The sequence below is a fragment of the Sinocyclocheilus rhinocerous genome, unplaced genomic scaffold (assembly GCF_001515625.1).
Source record: "Sinocyclocheilus rhinocerous isolate Xijiao unplaced genomic scaffold, SAMN03320098_v1.1 scaffold522, whole genome shotgun sequence".
Taxonomy (NCBI): Eukaryota; Metazoa; Chordata; class Actinopteri; order Cypriniformes; family Cyprinidae; genus Sinocyclocheilus; species Sinocyclocheilus rhinocerous.
The window spans coordinates 350,561-367,836 of NW_015625031.1; the positions used below are offsets into that span (position 1 = coordinate 350,561).

The 17,276-nt window shown below is 36.5% G+C and overlaps 3 protein-coding genes across 5 annotated transcripts; 1 reads left to right on the plus strand and 2 right to left on the minus strand.

Moving 5' to 3' along the window:
* The first annotated feature begins 426 nt into the window (after positions 1-426).
* LOC107748208 (adenosine kinase-like) lies at positions 427-9,217 on the plus strand. 2 transcript variants are annotated; one of them, XM_016562926.1, is made up of 11 exons: positions 427-509; positions 2,988-3,062; positions 3,233-3,286; positions 4,200-4,278; positions 4,399-4,571; positions 5,468-5,576; positions 5,715-5,885; positions 6,951-6,986; positions 7,131-7,245; positions 7,328-7,414; positions 8,596-9,217. In XM_016562926.1, the coding sequence occupies exons 1-11, from the start codon at positions 451-453 to the stop codon at positions 8,718-8,720; spliced, it is 1,083 nt and encodes a 360-aa protein (XP_016418412.1). In that variant the 5' UTR covers positions 427-450; the 3' UTR covers positions 8,721-9,217. The 2 variants fall into 2 exon arrangements, with proteins under 2 accessions (XP_016418412.1, XP_016418421.1); XM_016562935.1 differs by lacking the exon at positions 427-509 and adding an exon at positions 1,070-1,225.
* Positions 9,218-9,610: 393 nt separating this feature from the next.
* Positions 9,611-13,041, minus strand: dusp29 (dual specificity phosphatase 29). Of its 2 annotated transcripts, XM_016562953.1 has the most exons (4): positions 12,885-13,041; positions 12,570-12,730; positions 11,113-11,336; positions 9,611-10,048 (listed from the first exon to the last, which is right to left on the minus strand). In XM_016562953.1, exons 2-4 carry the CDS (start codon positions 12,728-12,730, stop codon positions 9,831-9,833), a joined length of 603 nt encoding a protein of 200 aa, XP_016418439.1. In that variant the 5' UTR covers positions 12,885-13,041; the 3' UTR covers positions 9,611-9,830. The 2 variants fall into 2 exon arrangements, with proteins under 2 accessions (XP_016418439.1, XP_016418433.1); XM_016562947.1 differs by having other exon boundaries at positions 12,570-13,041.
* Positions 13,042-13,920: 879 nt separating this feature from the next.
* LOC107748313 (dual specificity phosphatase DUPD1) lies at positions 13,921-16,902 on the minus strand. Its single transcript, XM_016563061.1, has 3 exons — positions 16,489-16,902; positions 16,028-16,245; positions 13,921-14,135 (listed from the first exon to the last, which is right to left on the minus strand). Exons 1-3 carry the CDS (start codon positions 16,626-16,628, stop codon positions 13,921-13,923), a joined length of 573 nt encoding a protein of 190 aa, XP_016418547.1. The 5' UTR covers positions 16,629-16,902.
* Positions 16,903-17,276: the final 374 nt, after the last annotated feature.

Below are 17,276 nucleotides of genomic sequence, written 5' to 3' on the forward strand. Positions count from 1 at the left end.
AAAAATAAATATGCATATTAATTCAATCTAAATAAAATTGATCTATTTTACCCCAAATTTATTTATGCTTATAGAAAAACACATTGATAGATTCTACACTTTTCTTTAATGTACTTTTTAACATCATAAACATCACATTTTATCCAAAGCGACTTAAAATCAACAAAAGAGCAATGATATGCAAGTGCTAGTTTTTAGCAAGTTTTTTTTTTTATTATATAATAAGTGAAAAGAAAAGGATAGAATAGAAAAAGAATAGAGCAAGCTAGTGTTTTTTTTTTTTTTTTTAGCACCTTTACAGAAAGTATTGTGATGTATATTGCATGATTAGCATGGTATTAACAAATGCAAAGCTGCTAAACGCATCAGTAGAAAATAAAGCGCGGTAGAGCAGCAGTGTGAGATCTGATCTGAGATCAACTCGTGTTCTGTCTGTCTGATCACAGGAAGATGTCGGTGTGTGACTCCACTGCTGCACAGAAAAACACGCAGAACAAGAAGACACTGAGGTAAAATCACACAGGCGCTATCTGATGCTCAGTATCACGATGCGCATCTGACACTCGTGTCGTGTCGAGTTCAGGGAGGAGATGTTTATGAATGATTTCATGATCACAGCTCATGCAGTAAACAGAGCATTACATCACGACTAAAACACCGACATGCATCATGCACTCGTAGTTTATGATGCGATATGCAGAAATGACTCGAATGCATGTCTGTTTTATTGGTTGCGCGGCCGCCTGAACAAAATGTACCAGCGCATCCATTCCTGAGCTCGTGCATCATCGATCTGATATCAGAACGTCATATATAGCCTATGCAACACAGTGCGTGCATGATGTTTACATGTCGTCATGTGTGCATGCGAGACACTGGATGCATGATTATTGATTATTGACTTGTGTGGTTCGATCCTGTCAGATGCACGCAGCGAGCGCGCTACACACGTTATGATAGTGACATTTCAGACAGACCTTTAAAACACACATGGGCTTGTCAGCCAACTAGAATGATAGATCTATCCATCCGCCCATGCATGTGACACAACCAATCATCTGGAGCGGATTTGGGCTTTCGTGTTGCAGGAACTTGAGTGTGGGAACTGATCACATGTGCTCACACACAAACACACACACACACACACACACACACACACAGCGTGCAGCAGAACCACTGTTACTGCAGACAGTCAAAGTGTGTGTGTGATCATGCCTACAGTCAGGTAAGACTTCACTAATGCACTGCGAATATTTACTCCAGTCTCAGTCTCTGTGCTTGTCTGCTCCCGGTTTGGGGATTGTGTTGCAGTATGATGCAACTTGCTTTATTTCCTCATTTGTGACATCTTAAGTAATTTTCTTATTCAGCTTACAATATATATATATATTATAGTTTGTTCTAAAAAACATTATTCTGTATAACAAATGCTAAACAGTCTCTTCAGGAATTATGTAATGTTATTTCTGTAATGTTGAATAAAAAAAAAACTCAAAAAGTCAACAGATATGGCTATTATAATGACCACATACACATGTTAATAAATGAGATAAATATGCATGGCTTTATGTAAATGAATGCTTAATTTTACACAATATTTAAAAATATTAATATTTGAAAGCAGAAAATGTGCACTGTTTATTAACAAGGCTGTTGGTAGATTTAGATCAACTTCTGCTGATCCTCCACAATTCTTCTGGTGTTCTGTGACTCATGTGTTGGTCTTTATCAGATTGATTTAGTCACACATGTACACGCGTCACAGTAATGCATGCATTATATGCCAGAATGCATGATTGCACATGTGCATTCACTGATCACTTGTGTTGCAGTTTAGTTTTTTTAGTTCCTCAATAAATGTATGCTTGTCCAAGTTGTATCCGCAGCCCTGTGTGATTTTAATGGAGAACTTGCTTAGTTTCAGATAATTTGCAGTCCGGTCCTGTGCATAGTTTAGTGTGTGTGTGTAAAGAGTTTAGTCAGCACTATAACATGTGCTCTGCTGTAAACAGTCCTTTTAAACCCATTAAACACACACTCTATTTGTTAAAAGATTCAAGGTGCATGAATTTTTCACAATGTTAATTCAAATTCAGAATGTCTGTAAACAGTGTTTTTGGTGTTAACCTCTAATGCATGTAGAGTTGACATGATACACAACTGGTTTGGTGTGTAAAATGGACATTTGTCAGGCTAATATTAGACGCGTGAGTTCATTCAGAGCCATGAAGAGTGAAGTTGACCAGAAAGCCTGTACAGTACCTTATGGTGCTAGCAACACCAAGGTCATGGGTTTGATTCCCAACGAATAAAATATATACCTTGAGTGCAATACAAAAAAATGCATCTGGCAAATGCATAAAAATACTGTAAATATAAATAATAAAAGCTGGAGAGCCAGAAAGTGGTTCTGCAGGGGTTCAGAACCGACAAGCTTTTACAACGTCAATTTCACAGTATGGAAAAGAGCAGGAATTCTGGTCTATTTGGTTCCCTGGCTAATACACACGCTTCTCATTCCAAGGCTTCAAGTCTCAAAGGCAGGGTCATGGAAACCCGATCGTGTGACCTCCACCTGTTACTGTCACAGAATAGATATGAAAGAAATAGTTCACTCAGGAATCTGCTAATCTTTTGTGTCATTCCAAACACTTGAAATATTTATCAGGAAACAAAAACGAGATGATTAGCAAAATGTTCATGCTGTTCATTTGCATATAATGAGTGAAGAGTTTGGTGGCAGTTTTTGCCCATGACAAATTTGTGCTCTTCTATGCTTAAAAAAAATAATCCAATAAATAAATAATAATGCATAAATAGATTTGGAATGAGGGTGAGTAAATTCTAGAATTTTTAATGATATGCAATGCATGTTTATTTATATAGCATGCAATAGTAATTCACAATGCTTTACTTAAAGGTTATTCAAATATCAGTGCATTATTGTTGCAAAATGATTTATTGCGATCTGTGTCTTGTGTTTGCAGTCAGAATGCTCTGTTCGGGATGGGGAATCCGCTGCTGGACATCTCTGCCGTGGTGGATAAGGACTTTCTTGATAAGTGAGTGTTGTGTGTAACTGCAGACGGACGCAGCGCAGTGTTTAAAGGTCATGTGTGCTGCGTGTTCTTCTGATTTCACACGCTTGAGTGATCATACAGCCTCATATCCTCCAGCTCTGTTAGTGTGATTATTTATAACTAACTAACTGATTGGATGTATTTGTGCACAGGTATGGCTTGAAGCCCAATGATCAGATCCTGGCAGAGGAGAAACATAAAGCTCTGTGAGTGCCGTCATCACGCAGTACTCTCACTGCAATGTTCCTTACTTTTATATATATATATATATATATATATCACAGAGGGCACTAACTACCAACAACCAAGCAGCCACAGTTATTTATTTATAAAGAATCTCAAAAAGTTCAAATATCATTTGACAAGTTACCATAATAGTCCTGGGTGACATATCATTCTAGAATACATTTTTAATGACTATTGTTAACCATTAAAACATAACTATAGCTTACTACTACTACTGGTCAAAAATTTGGAATAATTATTAAACTACTACTGGTCAAAAATTTGGAATAATTAATAATAAGTTTAGAATAATTAATAAGCCTGCATTTATTTAATAAAAAATGCATTAAAAAATTGTGAAATATTATTACAATTTAATAGAACTGTTTTCTATGTGAATATCTGTGCAAATGTAATTTATTTCTGTGATCAAAGCTGAATTTTCAGCATCATTATTCCAGTCTACAGTGTCACATGATCTTCAGAAATCATTCTAATATGCAACTTTTGACTGGTAATGTATCATAAATATTTGCTATAATTGCCCAGCCATAGTTATATAATATTATGTGGACTGGAGACAAATGGCACAAACAACATGTTAGGAAAATAAATTCAGGAAATAATTGGTGTAACAGTGATGAAATAAAGAGTTTGAAAAAGTTATTTTCTTTCTCTTGTTCATTCATCAACCATTCCACAAATATAGCTGCATAAAATATATCTATGACAATATACACAATATCAAAATTTAGCAGAATTGCTTTGGCATGTGAATATTTTTTAGCATCTGTGGCCTGCAGCTGGTAGCAGCTCTCAGTTAATTGCATTTCATGCAGCGTACAGTAACTACAGGAATCAAACTCGTTTGTGTGCGTTTTGTTCTCGCTGCAGGTTTGATGAGATTGTGAAGAAGAGTAAAGTGGAGTATCATGCTGGTGGATCCACACAGAACTCTGTCAAAATCGCTCAGGTACATCTATAACTCTGTACTTTCTGTTAAAATGTCTATCGGGGGATTATGGGAAGGCTGTTTTATATCGCTAATTTAAACCAGCATAATAACGTACGTTCGATATCTTCTGTCTCTCAGTGGATGATCCAGGAGCCGCATAAGGTGGCCACGTTCTTCGGCTGTATAGGCACGGATCACTTCGGCGAGATTCTGAAGCAGAAAGCGGCTGAAGCTCATGTTGACGCTCATTATTATGAACAGAGTCAAGAACCGACAGGAACCTGTGCAGCCTGCATTACTGGAGACAACAGGTCAGCAATAAAACAGTCTCTTCTTCTCATCAAGGCTGCGTTTATTTGATCAAAAATACTGTAAAATTGTGAAATATTCTTAGAAAAAAAAAAAAAAGGGTTTTCTGTGTGAATATATTAGACTGTGATCACTGTCACATGATCTTCAGAAATCATTCTAATATGCTGATTTGCTGCTCAAGAAACATTTCTGATTATTATCAATGTTGAAAACGGTTGTGCTGCCCGATATTTTTGTGTAAATCATTACACATTTAAATTTTCAGGATTCTTTGATGAACAGAAAATTCTATTAAACAGCATTTATTTGAAATGGGAATCTTTTGTAACATCATAAACGTCTTAACTGTCACTTTTGGTCATTTTAATACAGCCGAATAAAATTAATTTATTAAAAATAAATAAATCTTACTCAATATTTTGAATGGTAGAGCAAATGAATCAAACCTATTTTTTTTTTAATCACAATTCATACTAAGAAAAAACACATGAAATAAGACATCGAACCATTGTAATATACCTAATGCACTGTTTTATCCAGGGAAACTCTAATATAATAATTTCAGATTATAGCAGATAAAATATGTCTGATGAAATTAAGCATCATAACAAAACAATGTAACTATGGTAACTGCTTAATACTCCTGAAATATTTCATTATCAACTAAGCTGGATGGCTGATACCAATAACATTACCGATATACAGTTTCATCTTTATTAAACATCTTTATGATTCATCTGTGCACTAATGCAGTTTCCCCTTCAGCGTTCAAACTGTTTATGACAATCCTGTCCTGTAATGATCCTTTGTGATTTTACAGACCCTCACACACATGGACTCATTTGAACCCGAGTCTCATTGGGATCAGTGTTTGACTGCTATTGTGTGTTTGCAGGTCTCTGGTTGCAAACCTGGCAGCAGCAAACTGCTATAATAAAGAGAAACATCTGGATGTTGATTGTAACTGGAGTCTGGTGGAGAAAGCAAGAGTTTACTACATCGCAGTAAGTGCTTCACATTGACCATCGTGTGTGTTTGAATGTGCAAATGGGAGAATAGAGAGATTTATCAGCAGCTGTAACTTAGGCAAGAAACTCGTGATGTCAAAAGTAGCAAGTAAAGTATTGATGTCTGTCCTGCAGGGTTTTTTCCTGACCGTGTCTCCAGAGTCCATCCTCAAAGTGGCCAAACACGCGTCTGACAGCAACAAGATCTTCGGTCTGAACCTCTCGGCTCCCTTCATCAGCCAGTTCTTCAAAGAGCCGCTGATGAAGGTCATGCCGTACGTTGACATCGTCTTCGGAAACGAGACGGTGAGTCTTCATGTTCCTCGTTGGTTTTTAAGTGCAGAATCGGTATGAATACTTTTAACCCTATAAAGCCTGACGTGTGAAATAATAGTCAGGAAAAAGTTGCATCTGTGTTTTTGTTGCGTATCATATTTGATCCATCAGGATTTTATGGCTCATATAGTCTGATATAGTGAGAATATGGAAGAAAAAAAACAGCTCAATTTTATTCAGAGACTCAAACTGAGCAAAAATAGGCAATTTGGAGCAAATGCTGTTATTTGTATTTACAAAAAGTTATGAAATTCTGATGCTTGTGATGTAAATCACTGAGATCTTTATAACAGTAGAGCAGATTCTGACATAACATGATATAAATATCAGTCGTCACTCTATATCTCCAGTAATATGCCTTAGTAAGATGAGATTGAAATGATCCAAACACATAATGCAATGCAATCCAATGCTGATTGAGAGATGAAGAAATAAACGCTCCTCAGAAGATGTGAGATGTTCTGGAGGCTTGTGAAGATCATTCCTCCGCTGAGGAACAGTGAAAGTAAAGCTTCTGGAAACAAACGCTCCTCAAAAGATCCTGAGGATCAGATTTGAGACGCACTGATTTTTCTAAAAAATGATTGATTGAGAATCAAGCCAAGCCGAGCTGCTTCAGTCCAGTATGTGTTCATCTGGAAATATGACTGCAGTTATTCTGACGTTTACTTGATAAAAATCAGTCAAGATTTGACAGCAGAAAGACACGTGAAGCACGAGATTGTGGATGTTTGAACAATTACACCAAAAGACCTTTAACTTGTTAAAAATGTGTAAACTATCAATCAGACGACAGAAGACAGGAAGTAGATTACGTGAAATAAGATTTTCAGCAGTCATGTTAATCATTTAGAGGCCTGTTTTGCATAACAAATATGATACAGTAGACTTTATAGGGTTAAGATGAAATTGTTTTACTATTTGCCAGAAACAAACAGGATTTACAGCCAATCAGAGAAGAGTTTGATTGGATTGCTTTTACTTTCCATTTATCTTCTCATCGGCGGTGATGATTGCTTGATGTTCGTTTTGCAGGAAGCTGCGACATTTGCAAAAGAGCAAGGCTTTGAGGTGAGTGAAAAATACTGTAATGCCATTTTTTTCTTGCACACTGAACACGAAAGAAGAAATTGTCATTTTTGGATGAACTGCTCCTATAATATGCTCTTGGAACTGTATAATCACCTTCTTGCTCTGATGCTCGTGTTCCTGCAGACAGAAGACATCGCTGAGATCGCGAGGAGGGTTCAGTCTCTGCCCAAAGTCAATAAGAACAGGCAGAGGATCGTGGTCTTCACTCAGGGCAGAGAAGACACTGTGGCCACTGTGGGTACGTCCATCAAACAACATCTGGATGGGTTCAGATCATTTGAGTTGCGTTTCATTAATTGTCTTTGTTTGTCTTCTTTCAGGTGATAAAGTGAAAATCTTTCCCGTTTTAGACATCGACCAGAACGACATTGTGGACACTAATGGTGCCGGTGACGCTTTTGTGGGAGGTAACTGATTCGGCAGATCATTTTAGGCCGTTTTGCTATAATTGATGTTTTTGAGTTATTAGTTCAATAATATATTAATATCATGCTAAAGTACACTGTATTTGATTTTTAGAAGTTGCAAATAGATTATTGGAGTACATTTTACAAGAAATTACTATTTTAGTCTTTCTACTTATAATTGTCATGTTTCATTCAGTGTGTTACTTGCCATTTTTGTGTAATTATTTGCAGTTTCTGAGTGAATATTCTTAACACAAAGTAAATCCTAAACCACATTTTTATTTCAGCGCATATAAAATATATACAGTATGTATATGTATTTATAAGCAGTACTTTAAGTAGATGAAGACTTTTTGAGTACCTTTAGGCTTTAGAAAACCTTTAGGATGACACAGAGTTTTGATATGATGCACCAATGTGATTCGTAAAATATAGCATAAAATATTGTTGTAAAATAAAAAATATTTTACAACAAAAATGAAAAATGGCCAACATGGGAAAATTGGGTATCGTTCAACTCTGTATGCTTCTCCAAATCTAAAAAGACAAGTCTTGTGATTTTTGGCCAAACCGTTCAGATATTATAAGCAAAAATTGCCTTTTTTTCATATCTCCAGACCACTAGGTGGCGCTGTGCTGAAGCTGTGCAGGGAGCCTCAGGTCATGGTTATGACGACACACTCCATGTTTGGTCTGAATACGCTAAAGCATTAGAGAGATATAGCCTCATGTTCACTTTAACAAGCTCTTCGTCAAATTCGTTTATGCGTTATTCAAGAACGGTTTGACTAATAAACTTGAATTTCATGTTTTTTTGTCGCCATGGTCTGAAGATGATCTGGTTTCATTTTCGCAAAAATTGTAACGTCTAAGAGGAAAGTTATGTCATTCGTTTCTAGCCATTACAGTTCAAAAGTTATAAGCGTAAATGTGAGTGCAACTTTGGACAGTTGGTGGCGCTTGAGGGTTTGAGTTAGAGACTCCAAATTTGCTGTGGTTAATGTTCAGACTGTCCTCTATCCGTGTGCCAAATTTCACAACTTTTTACCATGTTGTATGGGCTGCCTTAGACTCAAAGCAGAAGAGTTAGGATTAGGATGCTGTAGATATCAAGGCGGCTCACTAAGCTTTAGAACGGAGCCTACACATTAACTATATATGTTTGTTGTTGTTTCCTGCAGGATTCCTGTCGGAGTTGGTTCAGGAGAAGCCGTTGGAGGAGTGTATCCGTGCAGGTCACTACGCCGCTAATGTCATCATCCGGCGAGTCGGCTGCACTTTCCCAGAGAAACCCGATTTCCATTAACTCCCTCACATATTTCCCAATACGGAGTCTTTCCATCTCATTTTTTTGTTCTGAAATTCCAGCAACACAACCTTCTCACAAAGCCTCTGCATTCATTTACACACGTTTCCTGTTAAACTGGGCATTTATCAGGATTGCAACGACCACATATGTACACTCCGATGAATTTGTGTTAAAGTATGGTTTGTCCTTGATCTGTTTTTATGCTACATTGCAAGAACAACATTTCTATATTTAATCTATTAAAGATCTACGATACCATTTTAAGTAAGTGCATTTATATATCTCAAAAATAATAGTAGTAAATTAAAGTAACCGGATTATATAATGGGATTTTTGCCTAGCAAGTTGATGTCTTTCAGGTATATATTGTTTCTTCGAAATACCAAATTGTATCTTAAACGCACAAAAGTCTTTAAATAGGCATAAGCTGTATCTGATGTGGGAACATTTTTCCACTTGCTCTTTCTGCTTATGGAACAGGACTGTTCAACTGACCAGTGTAATAAAAAGATTTTAATTGTTCCAAAGTTGTACATCTCTGTTTTAAATTGTGTCAGTGTTGTTTTAGTATCCGTATTATTATTTTTATTTTTATATTTTGTTTTCATTTCAGTTAAAGTTTTAGTAATTTTGTGTTTTTGTCATTTGTGTTTGTTAGTTATTGTTTTCATGTGTATATAATTTAGTTTATTTAGTACATTAAGTTAAACTAAATTATATATATATATATATATATATATATATATATAATATATATATATATTTGTAGAAATACTAAAATTAGAAATGGTTTGGCAACTAAATGAAACAAATTAAGTTATTTATTTAATTTTTATTTCAAGTAATTTAGTTTTAAATGGTTTTAGTTAACTGTCGTAACGGTGTGTGTGTGTGTGTGTGTGTATTCTCATAATTAGATAGGAAGAAGCTCTAATACCTGGAAAAAGCTTTCTGTTAGCATTGCCTCTTATATGTTTTATTTGCATAGAGCCAGACCAAACTTAAAGATACCTAGAACTCCAACACTATTCACTGGCTGCCATTGTCTACATCCAGAAATGTAAACAGAAATAGTTCTTATCTAATACCAGTAAATATTTCTGGTGTTTAAGTATCTGTGCTGTCGTCAGCTCTTCTCTGCTCCAGCAGGTGTGTGTCCAGCTCTCTCAGCTGCTTCAGGAACCCCCAGTTCGGGATGATCCGACGCCGGCGTTTGACGTGCTCGATGGCGTCTACAACCGTCATGTGCTCGTAGATCATCAAGTAGGCCAGGAAGAGTGTGGCGGAGCGACTGCGGCCCATCACGCAGTGAATCAGAAGCTTATCTGGAGAAATAAAGGCCAAGATGACACAACCTCATCCAGCACTGTTTGGAGTTTGGACACAACTGATTGTTATTTTGAAAATCTTCCACATGTTAGAATAAGTGATGAAAACTCTGAAATAACACAAAAGTAATTCTGGGAATGATGTTGTGATCGAAAGAAAGTGGCACAAATGAAAACTTATATTTAAGCTTTTTCATTGTCTAGATTACAGCTCTGCTCAGTCGGGACATGCAGCCAACTTCATGAGGTGCATCCTGGGATGCTTTTAAACATATTGAAGGAGGAACATGTGTGATGTGCACTTCATGATGCTTCTCCTTCAGTATGTGTTCCAGCTCATTAATTTCAATCTTTAAATTTTTTATTTTTTTTTTTTTAATAGCTTTGTAAAGCAATTCATTTAAGCAGAATATTTGTAGCTCAGTGGTTCTCAACGTTTTTGACTTCAAGGTCCTCAACTGTCCACAAAAAAAAAAAATGTTTCCCCCATATTAACTCTTTCTGCCAAGCTAAATAACTAAAATATATATAAATATTAGTAAAAAGTAAATAAAGTAAAAGGGATCCAACTCTCTTAAACCAATGCGATTGCATGACTTTTCCAATCTGTGATTTACAGGATAAGGATTTTTTTTTTAAATATTGGTACTCACAATCTCTACTTGAATATTCAACTTGCATTTCAACTATGCATATTCATTATAGAAATGACTTTTCCGGGTCTAGAAATCACACTTTTAAAATGAGGCTTTCTCAAATATCCAGGATTACCAATACATTTGCGAGAATCATAGTTCTTAAAAAAATGTTGATGGGGTGAATTGAAATAAGAAATATCTAGATTTTTTAGTTCTTTTAGCTTATTTTAATACTTGTTTAAATAATCTTGAGGCCCCCTTGGAAGTTTGATGTGGGCCCCCTAGTGAGCCCTGGCCCCTGGTTGAGAACCACTGCTTTAGATCAAAAGGTTTTTACATCATAAATTCATTCAAACATGTCCAAATATTCACTGGCAGTATGTTGATTCGCTCTTGAATAATAAATGTTGTGTTTCAGCTCACTCTGGGGGTTTCTGAGGGTCTGGTGGATGTGTTCTGCAGCAGAATAGAAGTACTGGCTGAGGTTGAACGTGGGAACGTCCTCTGCCGTGATCCCGTAGTAATGCACGTCCATGTCTCTGTAGTATTCAGCGCCGGTATCCACACTGTTCCACTCGCCCTCCGCAGCGTTCAGGATGTGCGTGATGCCCATCGTCTTCAGCTTGTATCGGTCCTTTGCTGTTTCTCTTCACAGAAACACAACAGCTTAGACTAGTCCATCTTACTCCCATTATAAACTGCCTTCCCATCCCATGCCTACAGAAAAACACTCCACTGGACATTCGCATACATCTGCACTTTGCACTTTAACTTAGCTGCATGTGCGCTATAGACACTCTTGCACAACTGCACAAGGGTCAGTTACACACATCCGCACTCAGCCAAATAATGCACATTATTTAACATTATTTAGTCTGCTCTGAGCCACCTCAATTGTGCACTAGCACTTTTTTCTTACACTTCTAACATTTCTTACATTACTACAATTTTAGAGTTCTACCTCATGTTAATTGCTCTTGTTTTGTTTAGTGTGCTCTTATGTTTAATTCCTGTTGTCATGAACTTGTGTGTATACTTGTTTTGTCAGTGTCTTGCACCTTGGTCCGTCAGAAATGACATTTCGCTCTTCTGTATACTCTGTATGCGGAAGAATGACTATAAAGTTGAATTGAGTTGAGTTGAAGTATTTTTTCCATATGGTTCAGTCAAATTCTCCCAGTCACACTAAGAACGATGTCTGTAACCTATAAAAATCCACGAAAATAACTACAACTATATACTGTAGTTGAAATCACTTTCGGAGCCAATCAGAATCCATACAATTTAAAAAAAGACCATTAACGGTATTTGTCTACTCTCTTCATTGACTCTATTTCACATTTTTGCATAGATTTAGAACTGACTGACTTGTATTTTTAAAGTTAAAACGTCTTAATGATAGATTTGTTTCCTACAAACATGCAGCGTTTTGCTTTATAAGACGTTAATTGATTGGCTTTAGTCGTGTGGATTGTTGTGATGTTTTTATCAGCTGTTTGGACTCTCATTCTGACGGCACCCATTCACTGCAGAGCATCCCTTGCTGAGCACGCTAAATTTCTCCAAATATGATGAAGAAACAAACTCATCTACATATTGGATGGCCTGAAGGTGAGTACATTTTCAGCAAATTTTCATTTTTGAATAACTATTCTTTTAAGAAATTGTAAATAAATCATAGAGTTGCAGTTTACTATATAATGTAGCACAACAAAACAACTCTGGCTCTGACTTTAGTGATGGTTTAAGGAAAATAATCAATAGGCTTTCTGTATAATTGGGTGAATGTTATTGAGTGGATTTAGTATGCATCCTTTTCATGTATCCTGCATTATTAGCATCACAACTGATATTAGGGTTAGTCAAACAAAACGACTCACTCGTTTCCTATGTAGACATTGGGCCAGACCTCATTGACGTGTGTGTAGGCAACGCTGCCGTGCGTGAGGTGTTTCTCCAGCTCGTAGCCGTTTGGTGTCACATATTCCTCTTTCTCTTCAGAAACCTCAGACTTCACTCCAAACTTCCTCCTTGAGGTCATCTTCAACCACACATTCGATTAAAACAGCATGAGAGGGTAAATATAAGGCCCAAAGGCAGACGCTTAGATGAAAACCAGGCCGAATGCAGAACTACATCTCATTTTACGTGTAAATCAACAGCTGGAGTCTCAGTACTGCTTCTGACTTAAATACCTCTTTCTCTGTATTTTTGTGTTCAGGCTGGGTGGAGAGGTGCTGAGCTGAGTCGACTGCTTTGGTCTGACGAAGGGCCGGAGGTGGGTGTTAAATTCTAGGTTATTTTTAGAGGTCTGTTCCCTCTTTCTCTCACTAGAGAGAGCTGAACCCCCCAAACATGTTTCTCTGCAAATTTCAACCGATGCAAGACATGGCATGAACACCACAGTAATAGTGAACCCAAATTAACCCACTCTATAATGAAGCATCATGATTTAGAATTATTTCCCTTAAAGTCTGAGCCAGAGTTGTTTGTTTGTTCTTCATTTCATAAATGGCAAATCTATCATTTATTTACACATTCTTAAAAGAATAGTTCGCCCAAAATTAAAATTTGCTGAAAATTTTGTCATCCGCAGGCCATCGAAGATTAGGATGAGTTTGTTTTTTCATCAGATTTGGAGAAATTGCTCAGCAATGGATCCTCTGCAGTGAATGGGTGCCGTCAGAATGAGAGTCCAAACAGCTGATAAAAATAATCCATAAGTAATTATCCATCAGTTATCGTCTTGTGAAGCAAAAAGTGCATTTCACCCTTTTCAGCTAAAATACAAGTCCATAATCCATAATATTGCGTTCTCTTGTGACCAACTTGTTTTGACTGAATCAGGAGAGAAATATGCACAGATCAAGCTTGGTTTACAAGCCAAAACAATCCTAAACAAATATGTTTGTGGATTTTGATGAGAGAGGCATTGTTATGGAATATGGACTTGTTAACTGATGGACTGGAGTGGTGTGGATTACTTGTGGATTATTGTGATGTTTTTATCAGCTGTTTGGACTCTCATTCTGACGGCACCCATTCACTGCATTGGTGAGCATGTGATGTAACATGATGCTAAATTTCTCCAAATCTGTTCCAATAAGGAAACAAACTCATCCATATATTGGATGGCTTGAGGTGGTGAGTACAGTTCATTTTCAGCAAATTTTCATTTTCGGGTGATTTATCCCTTTTAAATTAGTTATTAAAGATTCCTCTTTGTTTATACTAATAGATCGCATCTCTTCTCTGCAGGTTGAGGTTGGAGTCCAGCTGACGTAGCTGTTGAAGGAATCCGGCGTTGGGTAGAATGTTCCTCTGGGCACAAACCGCATTGATGGCTTCTGCGACTGTGAGTTTTTCGTATATCATCAGATACGCCAGAACCAGTGTCGCTGAACGACTCACTCCTCTGGCACAATGAACCAAGACCTTCCCCCCTCCTGAAAAACAAATAAAACTACCATCACACATGCAGGTTTAACCGGTTCAAACCCGTCACATAGCTGTCTACAGAACATCAAACGCATTCAAGTAAAACAGGATATTCATTCAACAAGAAAAACTGTAGGGTGCGTCTTTAAAGTGCCCCTATTATGGATTTTTGAAAATTACCTTTCATGCAATGTGTAACACAGCTCTACGTGATTCTCTGAACACGAAGAGGCTTGATGTCCTGATTACATATATTTTTTTATTTTCATGTATATATTTTAATAATTGAAATATAATAATATATTCAAAGCACATTCACAATCTTCATTATATTTATAAATCTGAAATCCTTTTGAACAGACGTTTTATTTTTAACCCCTTCCCTCCTGTTTGTTGCTCTGAAAGCACTACAGTGTTAAACTGTGAATGTTACCTTATTGTGTCTCTGAACATTAAGCAGGAATAGCAGAATTTTTGACAACAAAAATCTGAAAGTGTGTATACTGTTATTGTCTCTCAAAAAAAAGAGTCGACTCTGAATCATTGAAAGGAGTCGTTTTTAAAACGAATCCCAAGCCATTTCATGTTGATGTCAACATGAAACATTAGCATATTGCCCGCCCACTTGTTGGTCTGAAATGCAAATTCATTCTTTGCCACTAGGTGCAGCTTTTGGAGCGGTAAAAACAGCTGTTTCCCCGGTAACGCTGTACACAAAGCAGCACTGCGCTCACAAACCCTGCTTTTATTATGAAATGGAAATTAAATCGACCAATCACCGCAAATGATTGAAAATGAATTGTTGAACAAATTGTTTGGGAGTCTTTGAGCAAATAAGGTAAAAATAAATGCATATTGTAAGACAAAACAAAGTGTTTTTTGACCTTGCATGCATGTCAACCTGTTGTTGGGGACTCCCAAAACCAAAATATGAAGCTTTCATTACCCATAATAGGGGCACTTTAAATTTTACATAAGGAATTGATTGAATTTTGAAGTGTTTTTTATATACCAGAAATGTTATATTTTCCATTTTCAGATTCAAGTAATTTTGTTAAGTGTTTTTTGATGTAACATTATGAAGACAAACACTTTTCTTTGGAATAATGTCACTGAGTAATCATTCACAATGAGATCTAGAATTCAGAAGGCATTCAAAAAGTTAATTCTCAATTTAAAATGCATAAACACAATAATATCCCCAATACGTCAATCACTGAAATCAATGTACAAGTAGTATACTTATTAGTACTATTTCAATACTACTTGGGACTAAATTGGCCTACTTTTTGGTTAAAACAAGTATACTTTTAAGTAGTGTAACAGTATAGTAAACATTAACAACATTTTGTGTTTGTAATGCAACTTTACTACAAGTGAACTTGCACTGATAGTTTGCTAGTTAAATACTTTTTAGTTTATGGAAGTAAACTTTGAAGCATACTCTTAATAAACTTCTAGTTTTGTCGTTTTTAGTTGTAAGTTTTCTTTTTCAGTTTTATTAACCTGAACTATTCTACCCCAAAGCTGACTTGATCATGCAGGTTTGTAAGACAGTATGTAAAACAATGTGGGAAAAGTATTTAATAGGCTACTCAAGCAAAATACTAAACACAACTACAAGCCAAGTACAACACTTAATTGTACTTTTAACTATATCTCATTTAAAAAAATTGAGTACAAGTATAGACCATATATACTTATCTGTACATCAAGTATGTAATTTTAAGTGTATTTCTAAGAATACATAAAAGTATACTTTCTTGTTTTTGAATTTAAAAGAAGTACACTAATAGCACATTTGAAAAACTTCTTTTTTGTAAGGGATTACAGACACGTTCAGAAACATACATGATGCAAACTCATCGTATAAAAGGTCACAAAGTGCACAATGTCTTACTTTGCTGTGCCAGAGCTTCATGAATGAAACTGGCTGTCGGGTAGAAAAATGGTGCGATGTCAAAGTGTCTGCTGTCTGGTGCCTCCACGCCGTGGTACTCTATGTTTGTGTCCCAGTAGAAATCAGCTCCGGTGTGGATGTGAGCGGGTCCGTGTGCAGCGTTGATGACGTGAGTGACTCCTAGATGTCTTAGAAGTGTCTTGTCTTTCGCTGTCGTACTGAGAGAATCACGCAAGAGTTAATTCTGTGCGGTAGCTCTCAAATCTCATTTGCACTCACGTATATTCAAACTTCTGTCATGTGATGCGTGAGGACCAGTAGCATTTGCATGAATTAGATGTTTGAGCTACTACAGTAGAATTAAAAAGTACAGCAGATTCTTGTCTTGTCAAACGTTAAGTGGAAATCATTCATTAGAAGACTAAAAGTGTTGCATTGGAGTCTGGTGGTGTAATACGCACGCATCACTGATGTAGATGTCGGGCCAGACCTCATTATAGGCGCTGGAGGGTCGACGGTTCTTTAGCAGGAGGGTCAAAAGGTCACAGACGGGCGGAGTCTCGTATCCAACATCCTGTTTCTCAACTTCCTGTGTGCTCATTCTTTAATGGGTCGCATTATTGGGAATTTCATTTAGATTGATCTCTTGAAATAAAAGAGCTGGATGTACAATGAGAACATAATGTCATTTTTTGCTTTTTCTGTTCTTGACAAACTCACATGTTGTTTCTCTGAACTCTTCTTCTGTTTCTTCTGCCAGGTCTGTCGTCCCCGTGGAGCCGCGTCTGTGTGTGATTGTGATGCAGTAAGTGATACGTGTCTCTATTTTGGCCTCTTTGCGTGTTGGTAAATATAGATGAGACACAAACAGACAGACAGCTGAGGATCTTTGAGATGTTCATTCAGGTAGAGATGGTTTACATTTTAAATTTGTTCTTTTAATGTATAAAATAATAGAAAATGTATCAAATTATATATTTTAACAAATCTACTTTTTATGTGTTAAAATATATTATTTTATTAAATTCTCTGAACTCTAAGAAGTTTGATGTCATGGTTACATATATTGTTTATTTTTATATATTAAATATATAAATATATTTTATTAACAATCTTCATTATATTTATAAATCTGAAATCCTTTTGAACAGACGTTTTATTTTTAACCCCTTCCCTCCTGTTTGTTGCTCTGAAAGCACTACAGTGTTAAACTATGAATGTTACCTTATTGTGTCTCTGAACATTAAGC

Bases quoted from the DNA above. Each gene is read 5' to 3' on its own strand.
- LOC107748313 (XM_016563061.1), bottom strand. From the start codon at position 16,628: ATGAGCACACAGGAAGTTGAGAAACAGGATGTTGGATACGAGACTCCG. The intron at 16,246-16,488 runs GTGCGTATTACA...TGATTCTCTCAG, and splicing joins GACATCTACATCAGTGATGC to TACGACAGCGAAAGACAAGA. The intron at 14,136-16,027 runs GTAAGACATTGT...TTTGTTTTTCAG, and splicing joins TGAAGCTCTGGCACAGCAAA to GAGGGGGGAAGGTCTTGGTT.
- LOC107748208 (XM_016562926.1), top strand. From the start codon at position 451: ATGTCGGTGTGTGACTCCACTGCTGCACAGAAAAACACGCAGAACAAG. The intron at 3,063-3,232 runs GTGAGTGTTGTG...ATTTGTGCACAG, and splicing joins GATAAGGACTTTCTTGATAA to GTATGGCTTGAAGCCCAATG. The intron at 4,572-5,467 runs GTCAGCAATAAA...GTGTGTTTGCAG, and splicing joins TGCATTACTGGAGACAACAG to GTCTCTGGTTGCAAACCTGG.
- dusp29 (XM_016562953.1), bottom strand. From the start codon at position 12,730: ATGACCTCAAGGAGGAAGTTTGGAGTGAAGTCTGAGGTTTCTGAAGAG. The intron at 11,337-12,569 runs GTGAGTCGTTTT...GTTTCTGTGAAG, and splicing joins AATGTCTACATAGGAAACGA to AGAAACAGCAAAGGACCGAT. The intron at 10,049-11,112 runs GTGAGCTGAAAC...TTATTTCTCCAG, and splicing joins GACCCTCAGAAACCCCCAGA to ATAAGCTTCTGATTCACTGC.